At 41.0% G+C, this 16,002-nt stretch overlaps 2 protein-coding genes across 3 annotated transcripts in view; both read right to left on the bottom strand.

The window, feature by feature from the left end:
* Positions 1 to 3,025: 3,025 nt before the first annotated feature.
* On the bottom strand, positions 3,026 to 11,153 carry PGLS (6-phosphogluconolactonase). The gene is made up of 5 exons (XM_083350956.1): positions 10,804 to 11,153; positions 8,664 to 8,771; positions 7,648 to 7,749; positions 4,723 to 4,863; positions 3,026 to 3,574 (listed from the first exon to the last, which is right to left on the bottom strand). The coding sequence occupies exons 1-5, from the start codon at positions 11,104 to 11,106 to the stop codon at positions 3,437 to 3,439; spliced, it is 792 nt and encodes a 263-aa protein (XP_083207082.1). The 5' UTR covers positions 11,107 to 11,153; the 3' UTR covers positions 3,026 to 3,436.
* Positions 11,154 to 13,111: 1,958 nt separating this feature from the next.
* Positions 13,112 to 16,002, bottom strand: part of SLC27A1 (solute carrier family 27 member 1) — a 34,981-nt gene continuing 32,090 nt past the window's right edge. For both annotated transcript variants that reach the window (XM_083353993.1, XM_083353992.1), the window contains one exon: positions 13,112 to 15,163. In XM_083353993.1, the coding sequence (XP_083210119.1) occupies positions 15,006 to 15,163 (158 nt within the window). In that variant the 3' untranslated portion in view covers positions 13,112 to 15,005. The remainder of the gene's footprint in view (positions 15,164 to 16,002) is intronic.

Below are 16,002 nucleotides of genomic sequence, written 5' to 3' on the forward strand. Positions count from 1 at the left end.
GGTACTCCTTTATTTCTGCCTAGTGCAACTTCTTTCTGTATCTTTTCCCTTAACATGCAACATTTCCTATTATTTTAATGATTTACATAGTAAAAACTAGGAGAGACACAATAAGCACAGAGCAAACCTAATGGAAACTCTTAGCAGAATTACTTGGTTACAAAGGAAGGTCTTGTTGCATCTCTGCATGTTAATAGTCTCACAATGATTGTAGCATATCAAATAGCACACCCAGATAAAAGTTGTTTGCTTTCCAAAAAAAATTCATGGCTTATTTAATTTACTACATGCATCTGAATCTCATTCTTCATCCAAAAAACCCTTTTGGACAAATCAGTCAGCTAGTTAGACAGTCAAAACATACCTTTGACCATGACTTCATATCCAAAAGACATTTGAAATAATGAAAGTTAGGATTTGATTGTGCACAAATTACTTGTTTTCTGCAACTTTTATTTTTGTTTGTGTAGTGGGAAATGAGCTCTTGCCAGAGTTACAGGTAGTCCTTAACTTACAATAATTCATTAAGTGACTGTTCAAAGTTACAAAGGTGCTGAAAAAAGTGACGTATGACCATTTTTCACACTTATGACCGTTGCAGCATCCCTGTTTGTGTGATCAAAATTCAGATGGTTCACATTTATCACAGTTGCAGTGTCTCAGGGTCATGTGATCCCCTTTTGCGACCTTCTGACAAGCAAAGGCAATGGGAAAAGCAGGTTCACTTAACAACTGTCCTACTAACTTAATAGCTGTAATGATTCCCTTAACAACTGTGGGACGAAAGTTCCTAAAATGGGGCAAAACTCACAATCATCTTACTTAGCAAAAAAAAAATTGGGCTCAATTGTGGTCGTAAGTCAATATATTGCTCTTAACAATATATTACTCTTTATATTAAGAGTAATATATGTATTACTCTTTATATTAAGGATAGCAAACTGCAGTTCTGCAGAGGTTGTTGAACTGTAAATCCCAGCAGTCTTTTCTAGCATAACCACTGGTGAGAGAGATACAGTAAGTGGGAATTTATTCAGTAACATTTGCAGGGCCTCAAATTTTCACCCCTGTACGTTCATTCCCCTGTGAAAAATTTCATCACTTTCATATTCCACCCTTATATGGCCTCATTGTCCTTTTTCCTCACAACAAATGAGGTAGATTGACCTGAGGGATTGACCTAGGACTACCATAGTCTCACGGTTGACTGTGGTTTTGAACCTAGGTTTCCAGTTGTACTGCAACAATTAAATTGGCATAGAATTCTATTTTTAGTGCTCAGATGAGGTATACTTGCTCCATATTGCTGACATTTGTTGGGCCTGTGTGACCTTCTGTGCCATGAAATATGCTATTCCCCATTACTTTATCATGTAAACGAGCAGCCATTTTAGTTTTTCACAAGCCAAAAGTTCTAACCTACAAGTCTGGGAAAGATTGTGTATTTCTGTGGCCCTCCAAGGTTCCTAGTGTATGCAAGCTTTCCATCACAATCAAAAAATTTTCATCAGCAAGGAATAGTTGGACTGTGCTTTAAAAGCCTTTTATGTATAAAAAGGCACTGAACTGGATGGTACTTATTAATTTTCCATTACTCAGCTGCTAATGAAATATACATTCAGCCTCACAGACCAATTAAAATAATATTCCCAGAAGCTGCCCACCATTTTAATTCATTCTTCCTAGTCTAGCCTAATTAATTCCTTTTGTTAGACGTCTTTGAAAGCTGCTAAGCAGCTAATAAAAAACACTGGTTTCCATGCTCTCTAAAGCCAGCCATTTCCATGCTTCTCAAGAACATTTTAGGAAGCACTACAACTTGGACTTACAATGAACCAAATCTAGGACAGCTTTTAGTAGACCAGTCTTCCCTACACAATTATGCTGGATCTGAAATTTCCTAGTTGAGTCAGGGAATTGTGGTATTTGGCCTAACAAATTTAATGCAACTGGTGTGAGTCTTAGTGGTCTTTCTTCACTCTTTATCAACTGCCTATCACCCTGTGCCCATGATTTTTTTTAACAAAATTGTCCTGCCTGTATTGTGTATATTCTCGTTTGTTGTGAGGAGAATAAATAATTCAAGGTGATGAATATATCAAATACTCCTTCCCCCTCTTATTTTCCCCCACAAAACAATCCCATGAGGCGGGTTGGGCTGAGAATGCATGACTGGCACAAAATCACCTAGCCAGATTTCATGCCTAAGACAGGATTAGAACTCACAGTCCCCTGGTTTTTAGCTTTGTGCCTTAACTGCTGGAAAAAAATGGCTTTCACATTTTCTGCAATCCTTCTGTGTTAGGGACAGCCTCTTAATATTGGGCCACCATATGAGGGCTTTAAACATCTAGACAGTCACCAGATGGTAGCAAAAAAGATGTAGAGAGTCTTAACTTTTTTCTGCTGTTAACTATTATCCAGAGTTTTGCAGTCCAGATACGGTAGCTAAATGGATGTATCCATAAAGTAAGCAGGACCTAAACTCAGTCTGAGGGAATCTTAATCTTTACTTTAAACAGAACTTGGCTGAAGCACAATGGATATAAAGAAGACATAGGAAGTTTATGGAATAAGTAGGTGGACTGATAGTGTTCAGTGGAAAGAAACAGGCGAGCTTACAGTATGCTGAAGTTATGAGACGCAAGACAGTATGACACAGTGCAGTTTCTTCCAAATCTCAGCTTTTTTAAGAAGTCAAAATGTGGAATGGAATATAACTGAAAATGCACAAGCAACCTAGAGAAGCATCTGGCACGATTTCTGGAATGTAGAAGCATCCTCCAGATATGTTAAAATACAATTGTCATAATTCCTCGTCATCATTCAGATTCAGAAATAGAAGCTGTGGTCTAATCCTATGGAGTGCATGGGTGAGGCAATATGCTAATATGATGAATGTTAAATATCTACAGGTTCAACATCATAAATTTAATCTGCCATGGCAGATACATTCAAAAGATAAAATAGGCCTCATCACTCCCGTTACCTAATGATTAAAGAAAAATCACACAGAGAAGAGGAACACATTGTGCCAGCATTGAGTGACTTTAATTTACACCTTTAATTGTGCATCCATTTTACACCACATTAGACCGTTCACATGATAAAGACTGTAATCAACTCTCTTGATACCTAGTAGTTGGACCCAAGCATTTCCCATGTCATACTTTGCCCTACTTAAGCAATAATCATATTTGTTACACCGTGCTCCACAAACTTACACCTCTTAAAATGTAAAAAAAATATATCGGGATGGGGGAAAGTAAAGGAAGAAAAAAAAAAGAAAAGAAAGACAGTGTTAGTTTAGTGCTGCTCCTTAGCGCTACGACCAGACGTGGAGACCGTGACCTGGAATGTTAGAGGGTGGGGCTCTACCCACACCCCGTACTTGGTAGACTTCTCCCAACCCAGAAGGCTGCAAGACATGAAGCTCCTACAATATGGAATGCTTCTCAAAGGGAATGGTCAACTCTTTTGCAGCTGGCTCATCCAGGAACCAGTAAAGCTTCCCAGTGTGTGGCTGGACAAGGGCAGCCGGCAGTGGGTTTTCCTCGTTGCCTTCCAAAATACGCTGTGGCAAGAAAGAAAAAGATCAGGCACCCATGCTTTCAAACTCTACACTTTGCATATGGTATTCAAAATACATAACAGAGGCAACATATTTTAAGTTGTGAGCTGCTCAGAGTCACTTGGGAACCAGGCAATGTCTAAGGCAGGGGTGTCAAACTCAATTTCATTGAGGGCCGCATCAGCATTGCGGTTGCCCTTAGGGGGCCGGGCGGGTATTGCCTGGGTGGGAGTGGCCTACTGGGTGGGCGTGGCTAGAGTGTGTATGGCCTACTGGGTGGGCGTGGCCAGCTCTACATCGTTCGCATCAAGGGTGCCTATGGGGGCCTGGGCAGGAGTGGGACAGATCTGAGGGTCTCTGGCAGGAGGAGGGTCTCTGGGCCAGGGCCAAGGCAGTGGGGGCCGTTCCCTCACTGTTTCCAGGATGGCTTCGCGGGCCACATGAAACCACTTCACGGGCCGGATCTGGCCCCCGGGCCTTGTGTTTGACATGTCTGGTCTAAGGAAATAATGCATTAAAAAAGGTCACACACAAACACACTTTCTTTGCTAGGCGGCACTGGGAACAGTCATAGGTGAATTACTGCCAAAGGAAGAGCCTTACTCTTTCTTAGAAAATTCTACATTAGAAAGAAGGAGATGTGCAGCCGTCATTTAAAAGGGAAAATGTGTGAACTGGACAAAGCCACAATTCAAATTGAAGCAAACAAGTCTGATTCCGCAGTGTATTAGCTCAGCATAATTAATTACTCTCCAGCTCCACAAGCCAAGGAGGAACAAACAAAACCTTTGCAAGAAACTTTTCAGAGCAAAACTGAAAAACTGGAGTGACAATCCCTGTCCACAAGCTATACTTTTATCTTCTCTGCAGCCCCTAGAAATTTTTTACCATCAAAATTTGGGGGTATAATATGGGAATTTGATGGCATGCCATTGTTGCTGATTAAAGAGGGGGATGTCTGAGAAAATAAAGGAAAGGTGGACTTAGGTTTGAGGGGGGGGGTTTACAAACTTTACTCCCTTATTAAAAAAAACATTTCCAAAAGGCTGAACATTTTGCCCCACCCCTATGCTGACATCACTACCATATCGCCCACAGCACTCAAGTTGGGGAATAAAAAGGAAAAATATATTCCTTCCAAAGGACAGTACCTTTATCACTGCAGCCTTGTTGTCCCCTGTGGCAACGAACACCACACTCCTCGCTGCATTCAGCACAGGCAAAGTCAGTGTGATCCGCTCTGAGGGGGGCTTTGGAGAATCACTAATGGCAGCCACAATCTTCTCCCGCTCCTGACACAGGAAAGTAAATATATGGACCGTAGTGAAGGAACGGAAAGATAAGACCTTGGAAACAGCATGAGCCAGAGCTAGGTTTATTTATTTATTTATTTATTATTTAAATTTATATACCGCCCGATTCCCGTAGGACTCAGGGCGGTTTACAGGGAAAATTAAAATACATAATATACAAAATTAAAATCAATTAAAAACTATTAATTAAATCACAGTCCCTGAAGTTAAACTAAAACCCGATTGAATTAAATTAAATTAAAACCCCTCAGTCTGGGCCAAACAGCTCGAAGAACCAGGTTTTCAAGTCCCGGCTAAATGAGTGAAGGTCAGGGGCAGTCCTGAGTTCCGTGGGAAGTTGGTTCTATAGGGCCGGCGCGCCCACAGAGAACGCCCTTTCCCTGGGAATAACCCGCCGGCATTCCTTAACCGGCAGTACCCTGAGAAGGCCCTCCCTGTGGGAGCGCACAGGACGATGGGAAGTTGATGCCGGCAGCAGGTGTTCCCTTAGATATTCCGGACCCAAGCCATTTAGGGCTTTATAGGTCATTACCAGCACCTTGAATCTCACCCGGAGGGCAACCGGAAGCCAATGCAGCTCACGGAGAAGAGTTGTTACACAGGAGTACTTCATCTTTATCCATACAAATGAAGCACAGTATTTAATTCTCAAAGTCTTAAACAGAACAAATTATCTTGCAAGTGTGCACAGTGTTCAAATTAACTAGTTCTTGGAATGTTTCATTTTCAAATGGTCCTTGACATAGAACATCTCTGTGTGCCCCAAGTCCATAAATCTTAAAGTTGTCAAATTTGGAGACCCCTGCTGTAAGAGGATTTCCCCATGGAATACAAGTATAGATTATCAAACACGAAGGAATTAAAGTTGTTGTTTAACCAATTGATGCTTTAGCTGTTGGGGGTCAGTCTCAACTATAGCTGATGTACTAGTTAACTGCAAACTCATAATGTTGGAAGCCATTTCAATTTTACTGAGTTATGATAATATGGAACACACACACACACACACACACACCTTCACATTTTCCCCCTTCTAAAAATCATACAATCACCTTTAATTGGTGATGACCTATAAAGCCCTAAATGGCTTGGGTCCGGGATATTTGAGGGAACACCTCCTGCCAGCATCAAGTTCCCTTCATCCAGTGCGCTCACACAGGGAGGGTCTTTTCAGGGTGCCGCCGGTAAAAGACTGCCGGCGGATAACATCCAGGGGGAGGGCCTTCTCTGTGGGTGCGCCTGCCCTTTGGAACCAGCTGCCCGTGGAGCTTAGGACTGCCCCTGACCTTCGTTCATTCTGCTGGGACCTGAAGACCTGGCTCTTTGAGCTCTCCGGCCCAGGCTGAGAATTTTTAACTGGGGTTTTTATTTTTTAGGGATAATTTAATCTTTTTAAATTGTTTTTAACTTTTGTATTGGTTTGTTTTAAATACCCTGTAAGCCGCCCTGAATTCCTTCGGGAAAGGGCGGTATATAAATCTAATAAAAATAAATAAAATAAATAATTTGCCCAATCACCACTTTCTTCAAAGGTACTTACACTGAAGCTCTGATATAGGTATCTACATTTTAATCTAATTTATGTATCACTTATAGGATTGAAAATTAAGCAGTCCATTTCTAAATTGGTCAGTACCAAATATTTTCAAGTTTCCATTTGAATAGAGTCTAGTGTTGCTCCGATCAAACAAAGAAAGGGTCAGAAATTACAGGAACAGATGATGCAAGACCAAAAGGAAAGCACGGAAGATTTTTATTAATACCCACGAGAGAAGCCAATCTATGTCTATTTCAAAATAGACTGGATATTCTACTTGTCACTAGATCGGCTCACTTGCATCTTTGAGCCATCTATGAAAGAAATGCAGGGAATCAATTATACTTACTTTCACAAAGGTGTGGGTTTTTTTTTACATTTTGCCATTTGTTACTTTCTTGATGGTCCCAGCTAGTAATAGGCATCAGCATGCTAGGATAGGCAACTTTTTGGGTTTGGAGGGCATGACTAGAATTTGAACATTAAGTTGTACTGTAAGAGCTCCTCAAAATGATCCTCATGGCAGGAGATCTTGCCTATTTACAAAATGGCTACTCTGAGACATGTGGCCAATGGCAAAACATCTGTTTAATAGAAATTGAGCAAAATTGAGGAAAATGTTCTCTTCTATCCTGGCCTTCCTTGGCGGTTCTCTGGCTTTCTGTCCCATTGTTCTCTGTTATGAGTTGGGAGTTTAACTAAGGACAGCAGAGGCAAAGTTGTCTCCCATATTTCCCCCAGGCAGATCAATCATACTGACAGATATCTTAATACTTCACAGTAGCCATTAGCCATTAGCTCTGGCTCTAGACTTCTTTAAAAAGCAAGACTGTCAGGATTAAGGATAACCCTTGTTCTCAATGCACATTTGTCCAATTATTTCCTGCTGCTGCCCAAGGAAAATCTATTTCAATAGACTTGTTATAACACATCACTTTTTTAGAAGGATAATCTGTCATAAGTAAATTACACTAAACTTTAATCTGATTACTGTGGGCTTCCTCAGAATAGCCAGCAGGATTTTTTGCTCCTTCAGTCTGCAACAGCCATGACTTCATCGAACAGGATCTTCAACCCAAGCAACAGCAGACAAAAAAATAAATAAAAATCACCTACAATTCCTCTCTTTGGCTCACCTGTAGTAGGGGATGATCTGGAAAAAGAGAACAGGTGTGTCCAAGACAAAAATAAATAAAAATCACCTACAATTCCTCTCTTTGGCTCACCTGTAGTAGGGGATGATCTGGAAAAAGAGAGCAGGTGTGTCCATCTGGTCCTACTCCTAAGATCAAAAGGTCAAATACAGGCATATCTTCACCCTGGAAGGCCTGTGGAACAGAAACACACTTGAAGGTTGAAATATCACATTCACTTATCTATCTGTTCAATTTTTATACTGCCACTTGGTGTATGTTTATTAGTTTTCAAATTAAAATATATTATGAAGAATATAAACATGGGAACAACTATCTTTCCCTCCAAACACAATCTAGAAAAATGAAAATGTCTTTGCCTGGTATTAAAAAAGTACTAAAATATGAATCAGTTGGCATTGTGTTAAGAGTTTCCATGATTTAGTCATTATGAATTTTAATGCTTTAGGACAACATGTTTTCCCACCATCAGTTTTGGCATTATTATTGTCCTGAACTTGATTTGAGATTTCAAGCATTTGGAGGAATTATCCCTATTTGCACTGGTTAACTAGTCCCAAGTAGTCTGATTGGATAAAGACAGGGCTTACCTTATTCTACCACAGCATCATATGGAAGATGCTGTGTAGGATTACAGTTTCTGGAACTCAGAGCTAAAGCGCTAAACACAGCATAGTTGAATTGTTGTAATAACTGCATTCATCACACTTTCATTTTAATCTACATTGATCAGCTTGCCGCTAACTGTTCAGTTTCTCAAGGCCTTTGAAAGGACATCAGCCAGAAATTTACAATGAGCAGGCCTGTTACAGGTCTGAGCTCAAAACTGTGTCATGAACTTATATTCAAAGTTAGTGGCTCATCAACATTTTGTCAAACATCGGGGAACTTTTATCAGTACTGAATGGCAAAACAGCAGATCAAACCAGGAGGAGCTACTGAAAATAGGAAATTCTGGAGGGAAAAAAAAATCCAGTTAGGATTTAATCTCATTTCCCACCACTGTACTTTGCCTTTAAGTTACTAGCACCCTGCAAGAAAATCTGACCATCTGTGGCAAATAAAAATACACCAACTCCCAGCCGTACCTTTTTCAGCTTTTCAGCATAATCTGCCGCTGCCTCTTCTACTGATAGCGAAGGATTGATAACAACTATTTGGTCATCAGGTATAGCAATTTTAGAAAGGAGGTATGTCTGAAACAAAGTACAAATCGTGTTACTACAGAATGACAAAAGTAACTGGGGTCAGGCTTGCTTATATTTTTTGCTCTGCTTTCACACAGACACAAAAATAGGTTGGAATTGAGATGAGACTCTCATAGAAAGGAGAGGTTGCTGTTTAGGAGGACAAACTGAGGGGGGAGGGGAATAGGAGGCAGCTACTGCATTGTTATTATACTCCCCAAGAACCATCCTAGTGAACAGAAGGATGCTTTAAGAATGGGAAAAGAATGTTGCACAGACTGAAATGGGATGAAATAGGGGGTAAATTTCCATTCTATACAATCTCATAGAATCTGTTTCCTCTGGCAGAATAAAAGCAGGATCAAATCTATGAAATCAAATCTATGACGTGCACTTCTTCCTATTTTGGTTCCCCTTTTCACTATAATTGTAAGTTCCGTGCAACCTGGGTTTGATTGTTTTTTTTATCTCCTGATTGTAAGTGCCATGGTTCTTACTCGTGTAGTAAAAATAAGAAAATAAACACCCCACAAATGAACCTTCCATTACTGTATTTCCACGCTAGCATATATTTCCCTTGTGCAACCGTGATCTTCCATGCAGCAGTTAAAGATATAAGACTCCTATCAAGGAAAAAAAGGTAACTTTGTCATGGTCATCTACAGGCAGTCTTTGACTTACAACTGTTCACTTAGTGACTGTTAGAAATTACAAAGGCACTAAAAAGCGACTTATGACCATTTTTCACATTTACAACCATTACAGCCTCCCCATAGTCACGTGATCAAATTTCAGATACTTGGCAACTGACTCATATTTATGATGGTTGCAGTGTTCCAGGTGATGTGATCATCTTTTGTAACCTTCTGACAAGGAAAGTCAATGGGGAAGCCAGATTCACTTAATAATCATGTTTCTCACTTAACAACTGCAGTGATTCACTTAACTGTGGCAAGAAAGGTTGTAAAATGGGGCAAAATTCACTTAACAAATGCTTGCTTAACAAAAGAAATTTTGGGCTCAATTGTGGTCATAAATAGAGGACTACCTGTATTCCCAAACAGAGCTCAGAGAATCATCATTTACACCTGAAGTATTGAGTTTGCGGAAGGACAAGGCAAATCTTCCAGAATCTGGGAGTTTCTCCTTCGGCAAATGATTTGATCCAACTGTTAGGTTACTAAAGAACAAGAATGATTTCTTATTTTTCCACAAAAGTAGACAGAATGTAAACTAACAACCATCTGCCCATAGATCAATATTTTTGACAGTCAATTGCATCCCAGCCTGACAAAAGATTCTATGCTATTTAGATTGCAGCCTAACATTGAATATACACATTTTTAATGTGAGCATCCATACACTAAATTGCTATAGTTTAAACAGGTATTCCCGCTATGTAAATTTAGAGCCCATAAGGAAACTACTGAGTTTTTAGTTGAAAAGAAGAAGTGGCCCAGGCAGACAAACGGAAGTCAGCCCACCCTAGGAAAAAATTAAGCAACAAGCTACAGACACTTGTTTTGCAATACAGATTCACAGGCAGATTTTATACAGCTCCATGCATGGCTCTGGTTTTAGGGTATGAATCGACAGAGATTCATATTAATCTGCTCCCGCTTTTTTTGTAGTGAAAAGCAGCAAATATGGTTGCTGGGGGGGGGGGCGTCACAGATAGGATGCTGAACAAAGGAGATTTCAGTCTGGCTCCGCAAGGCGTTTGCAGCACCAAAGGGGAAAATAAAAGAGTTGTTATTTTTTTTTTGGTGGGGTGTGTGTGTGTGTGAAGCAGTGTGGACAGGTATAGCAATCCGTGGGGACTGCAGGTGAAAAAAAATGGAAGATCAAAGCTTAAAGCCGCCACCAGCCCATCCCTCCTGCAGTCTCAGGTTTACCGGCATCACCCGAGAGAGTTCACGCCCAGCCTTCCTGGCCGGGAAGAAGAACCGCGGCCAAAGAAACGCGCCCCGCCCCGGGGATCAGCCCCAGCACCCACCCCGGCCCTCCTTGGGGGCCCCCCTCGCCCCTCCTGGAGAGACACCTTGTAGGCACCGAAGTTGCTCTCGGGGTCGTTCAGCGGGACCCGCCGCTCGTCCACGAAGGCCAGGAGCCACCGGGCAGGGCAGGCAGCGGCCGCGGGCAGCTCCTGAGCCAAGATCCGCACTAGGCTTCCACCTGACAGGCCCAGGGAGAAGCGCCCACCCGGGCCGGACTGAGCTTCCCGCTGCGCTACTAGCTGGGCCAGCGCCGAGCCCAGCTCCTGCGGCGAAGGGAAGACGGAGATTTGGGGAGGCGGCGACGCTGCAGCGGCCGGAGCGCGCCGTGGCACCGAAGAGCCGGGCATGGCGAGGGAGGTGAAGCGGCAGCTGAGAGGTGGAACGAAAAAACCCGGCAGCGAAGCCGAGAGGGACCCATAGTGAGATGGCGAGCAAGCCCGGGCGGAAGCGACAGCAGTCGTCAATGGCACGCGGGCGGAAACGCTCTTCTTTGAAGGAGGAGTTAAAGGGCAAAAAAGCGGCGGAAACATATGCAAGAAGCCACCGGAAGCCGGTGAAGCCGGCTCTCCCCCTATCTTTATTGGCAGGCGGAATTCTTACATACTGCAGAGAACAGGAAAGTAGAAGTTGCAATGGACCCGAAGATTTTCGTATGGCTGCATTGCGAAAATGAAATAGTGGATTAAAGAGCCTTGGTGGAGCAGTGGGCTAATGCCTCCTTAAGTAACACCAGCTGCCTGCAATTAGTGCAGGTTCGAGTCCCACCAGGCTCAAGGTTGACTCAGCCTTCCATCCTTCTGAGGTAGGTAAAATGAGGACCCAGATTGTGGGGGGCAATTAGGGAGGGTCTTCTCAGGGTGCCACCGGTAAGAGATTGCCGGCGGACGACACCCAGGGATAGGGCCTTCTCAGTGGGGGCACCTGCCCTTTGGAACCAACTGCCAGTGGAGCTGAGGACTGCCCCCGACCTCCGATCATTCCACCGGGGCCTGAAGACCCGGCTCTTCGAGCTCTCTGGCCCAGGCTGAGGATTAATTTTATTTTAACTGGGGTTTTTACTTATACAGGGATAAATTTAATTTTTTTTTAAACTTGGTTTTTTAACTTTTGTATTTTGGTTTTTAATTACCCTGTAAACCGCCCTGAGTCCTTCAGGAAAGGGCGGTATATAAATGTAAAATAAATAAATAAATAAAGCTGACTTTGTAATAATGCCGCTTGGGGGGTGTGTGTGAAAGCCCTAATAAGCAGGCATATACATAGAATGAAGGCTACTGCTAAGCTTGTAAGCCACCCTGAGTCTTCGGAGAAGGGCGGGATATAAATGGAATTAAAATAAATAAAAATAAATAAAATAAAGTTGGGGCCGTATTGGAGTTCCTTTCAGTTTTCTTTATTAGAGGTCTCTTGAGGGAAGTCTAGAAAGGACACGAATGCTTACTGGGCAGAAAGTCTATAGAAGATCCAGTTTGACGGAAGAGTGATACGTTTTTGCAAAGGTACAGCTTACGTTACAGTCATGTCTATTTTTACTTGAAAGCAAGGCTAGTTGTGTTCCAAGGAAGTTTACTTCCAAGAACCGGGGGGCTATTTAGCTGCCAACCAAAAGCTTCTGAAATAGATGTTAAGTCTGACTTCAGAGCTGTGATGTTTGCTTTGGGTCAACCCCTTGTACAAGTTATATTTCTTGGAACAAAAGATTAATTTGGAGATGGGCATCTTGCCCTTGGGATTGCAACATGGATTGGGGCTGGCAAGAAAATAGTATTTATTATTGCCCATCCCTGTATCAATGACCTACTGTACGGCTTGAGGTAAATCCTTTACTAAAGTTATATTTTTATGCAAACTAGGGAGACATAAGAGCTAAAGTCCGGGATATTTGCAGGACCGTCTGCTGCCAGGAATGACTGCCCATCACCCTGTGCGCTCACACAGGGAGGGCCTTCTCAGGGTGCCATCGGCCAATATTGACTGGTGACCCCCAGGGGGAGGGCCTTCTCTGTGGGGGCACCTGCCCTTTGGAATCAACTCCCCTTGGAGCTCCGGATGGCCCCGGATCTCCATTCCTTTCATCACGACCTTAAAACATGGCTTTTTCAACAGGCCGACCCGGACTGATGGAAGGGAGGTTTTCTTAATTTTGTTTTATTGTGTTTTTAATTGGACTATTTATGGGATAATTTGATTTAATACCTTTTAATGTTTGTATTTTGTGTTTTATCGTTGTTAGCCGCCCTGAGTCCTTTGGGAGATAGGGCGGCATACAAATTCCATAAATAATAAAATAAAATAATAAAATAAAATAATAAAATTAATAAAATAAAATAATAAAATAAAATAATAAACAAACAAACTGAGTGGTGACTTTTTTTGCTTTGTTAGTACTGTTTGGCCAGGTTAATAAAACTGACAGAACAAACAGCAGACATTTGGACATGAAATGACACACACATTGAACATTTTCATTAACAGAATAGATATGCACATGACACAGAAATAAGTTCTTTTAAAGTTCTTTATTCTTATAAGGTTTTTCTCAAATCAGTGTTATGTTTTGGCAATAGTGACTCCAATAACAAAATGTAACATTGCTTCAAAAAATTCAGTTAGACAATGCATGATTCATAAAACCAGGAGCAAAATTAGTTTTTGTTTGCTTTTTTAAACATTTTTTTTTCTCCAGATCAGATCAGTTAGCTGTAGGTATGTTTATTTATGCAACGACTAATACATCTTATGTTCATAACAAAATTGTTAACTTGTTTTAACTTGTTCTGAAGAGAAGTTGGAAAAGGCACGTTCTGGGTCTTATAATTAAAAAAGGGAAACAGATGACTCCCATGGCTTCTAAACTGTTATCAATTGCCTGGCTAGTACAATACTTGGTGTGCAGTACTCAGAAATATAAAATAACATTGTTCTGTACATGTCTTTGTAAAATACTCTTAGATGAAATTCTATTTCTGCCAAAGAGAAAAATATCAAGGAAAATTAATTTGATCTTAAGTGATTCAGGGTACCTGAAACATTTTCACCATCATATATCAGGCCAGTAGTATATACATTGGTAACAGAATATTTCCATATCACTGTATCCCAAGAATTACAGCTTCTTTGAACAGGCAGTCAGTCAGTCAAAATTCAAGCAGTCCATTTGTATCGTCTTTATATAAATTCTTAGTGCCATCTGCCCAAATGGCACTAATGAAGCAAAGTTATGAATGTCCAAATCAGATATTGCTGGAAGATCAGTGTGGGAAATGTGTTGCAAATGGTCTTTGTTGAGCTGACACGCTTCCTATGTTGGTCACAAGAAATTAGTAAGTCCAAAGACTGAACAGCATCAGACATCCCGCTTCTTTCAGGGTTTAATGGAACTGTTTTTTTCAAGATTCTGGAGCAGTCAAATAATTATTTGAAATATCCCATTCCTCCAAACTAACATTTGTTTTAAATAAGATGATTTAAAATAGATTAAAAGAATATACATCAATTATTTTCCCACAAGGTATAGTATGTAACAGCCAATTGATACGCTGTAGGCAAGTGGAATTTGAAGTACCACAATATCCTCCTGCTAAAAGAGCACTCATCTCAAGAAGAGTTTCCGAACCAACTTATTTTCAATATACTTATATATAATTTTTTTAAAAAAAAATACTGTTATTTCATCCGATTAGTCCTGTTTCTGGTTTTTCTATTCAACATCAAGTTTCTACACATAAACTGTTGCAATTGGACAGTCAGTTCCTTAAAGCTACAAATAAAAGTTACAATGAAACAATGGGAGGAACTGTATGTTTGGAACCTGGAAAGTCTAAAAGCAACTGAAGGCTTTATCCCAAACAATTATTCTCCGCTTTAACACAATGAAATACAGCCAACTAACACAGATGAAAATAATTTGATCAGTTTTGCTACAACAGTCATCCCTGGTACATTGAGGACATTTAATAATGTGGATCAGAAATCATTCCCACTTTCATATGGAATTCCCTATCGCAATAGTTATAAGGAAGAAAAAGGCCTTTCTAAAAACTGAACAATACAAAAAGAGTTCTGGAAATGGTTAATGTGCTTTCTTTAAAAAAAATGGGGGGAACCATCTTGCTCTCACACCATAGTGGGGTTTTTCCCTGTTGCATATTAAAACCTTGTTTTGCTTATTTATTCAAGTCTATTTCTCTACCAAAACAAGACCTTTCGACATCAGGACCTTTTGTGAGTCATCTCGCCAATTAAATCAAAGAGACATTTTTCCAGTTTGGATCCTCTCAAAAATGCACTCATCTATTGGTAGGTACTTTCCAAGTTTCACATCCAAAAAGTATAACCGATCTGACACCTGGTGTGGATTGTAGCCTTCTCTTTGTAAACGGGTCTTCTGAATCTTGAAAGTGCCTAGTGGAAAAAGAAAGAAGATAGAAATACATTATTGACAATTACATGCAAAAGAGGCAAGGCAAGGGGGGTGGGGGTGTCCTAGGACAACTCACCACAGCCAACTTGCTGCGGGACAATTCAATGCTATATTAATTGTTTCATTCAGTTGCTTTTACATGTGTCCACACTTTCACTGAAATTATTGTAACTTTTGTATTTCTGGATTGAATTTCTTTTTGTTATGATTATTATTGGCCATGGTTCCACTGAAATTAACTTTTGTACTTATTGAATTGTCCCATGGCAAGGTGGCCGTAGAGACTTGGCTGTGGCGAGTTGTCCCATTCTGAAGCAAGCACTTAGTAGCACAAAGACAATGATCAGACTGAAGACATTTTATTTGAAAAACAAGACTATAGGAATAGCACTTAAGACTTATGTACCACCCATAATGCTTTACAGCACTATCTGAGCTGTTTACAATGTCTGCATATTGCCCCCAACAATCTGGGCCCTCATTTTGCCAACTTTGGAAAGCTGAGTCAACCTTGAGCCTCGTCAGAATCAAACGCCAGGCTCTGGGCAGAGTCAGCCTGCAATACTGCGTTCTAACCGCTGAGCCACCAGGGTTCGTTATCAAAACATATTGCTGTGAATTCCAATCACAACTCAAAACTGAGCAAAATTTCAGAGGAAGAGTACTTCTGTGAGATAAGAATGACTACCTCCTGACACCCTGCCAACAAAAGTGCGTATAGTCGAGGCTATGGTCTTCCCAGTTGCAATTTATGGCAGTGAAAGCTGGACCATAAGAAAGGCTGAGCGCCAAAGAATTGAAGCCTTTGAACTATGGTGCT

The sequence above is a fragment of the Vipera ursinii genome (assembly GCF_947247035.1).
Source record: "Vipera ursinii genome assembly, chromosome: 2".
NCBI lineage: Eukaryota > Metazoa > Chordata > Lepidosauria > Squamata > Viperidae > Vipera > Vipera ursinii.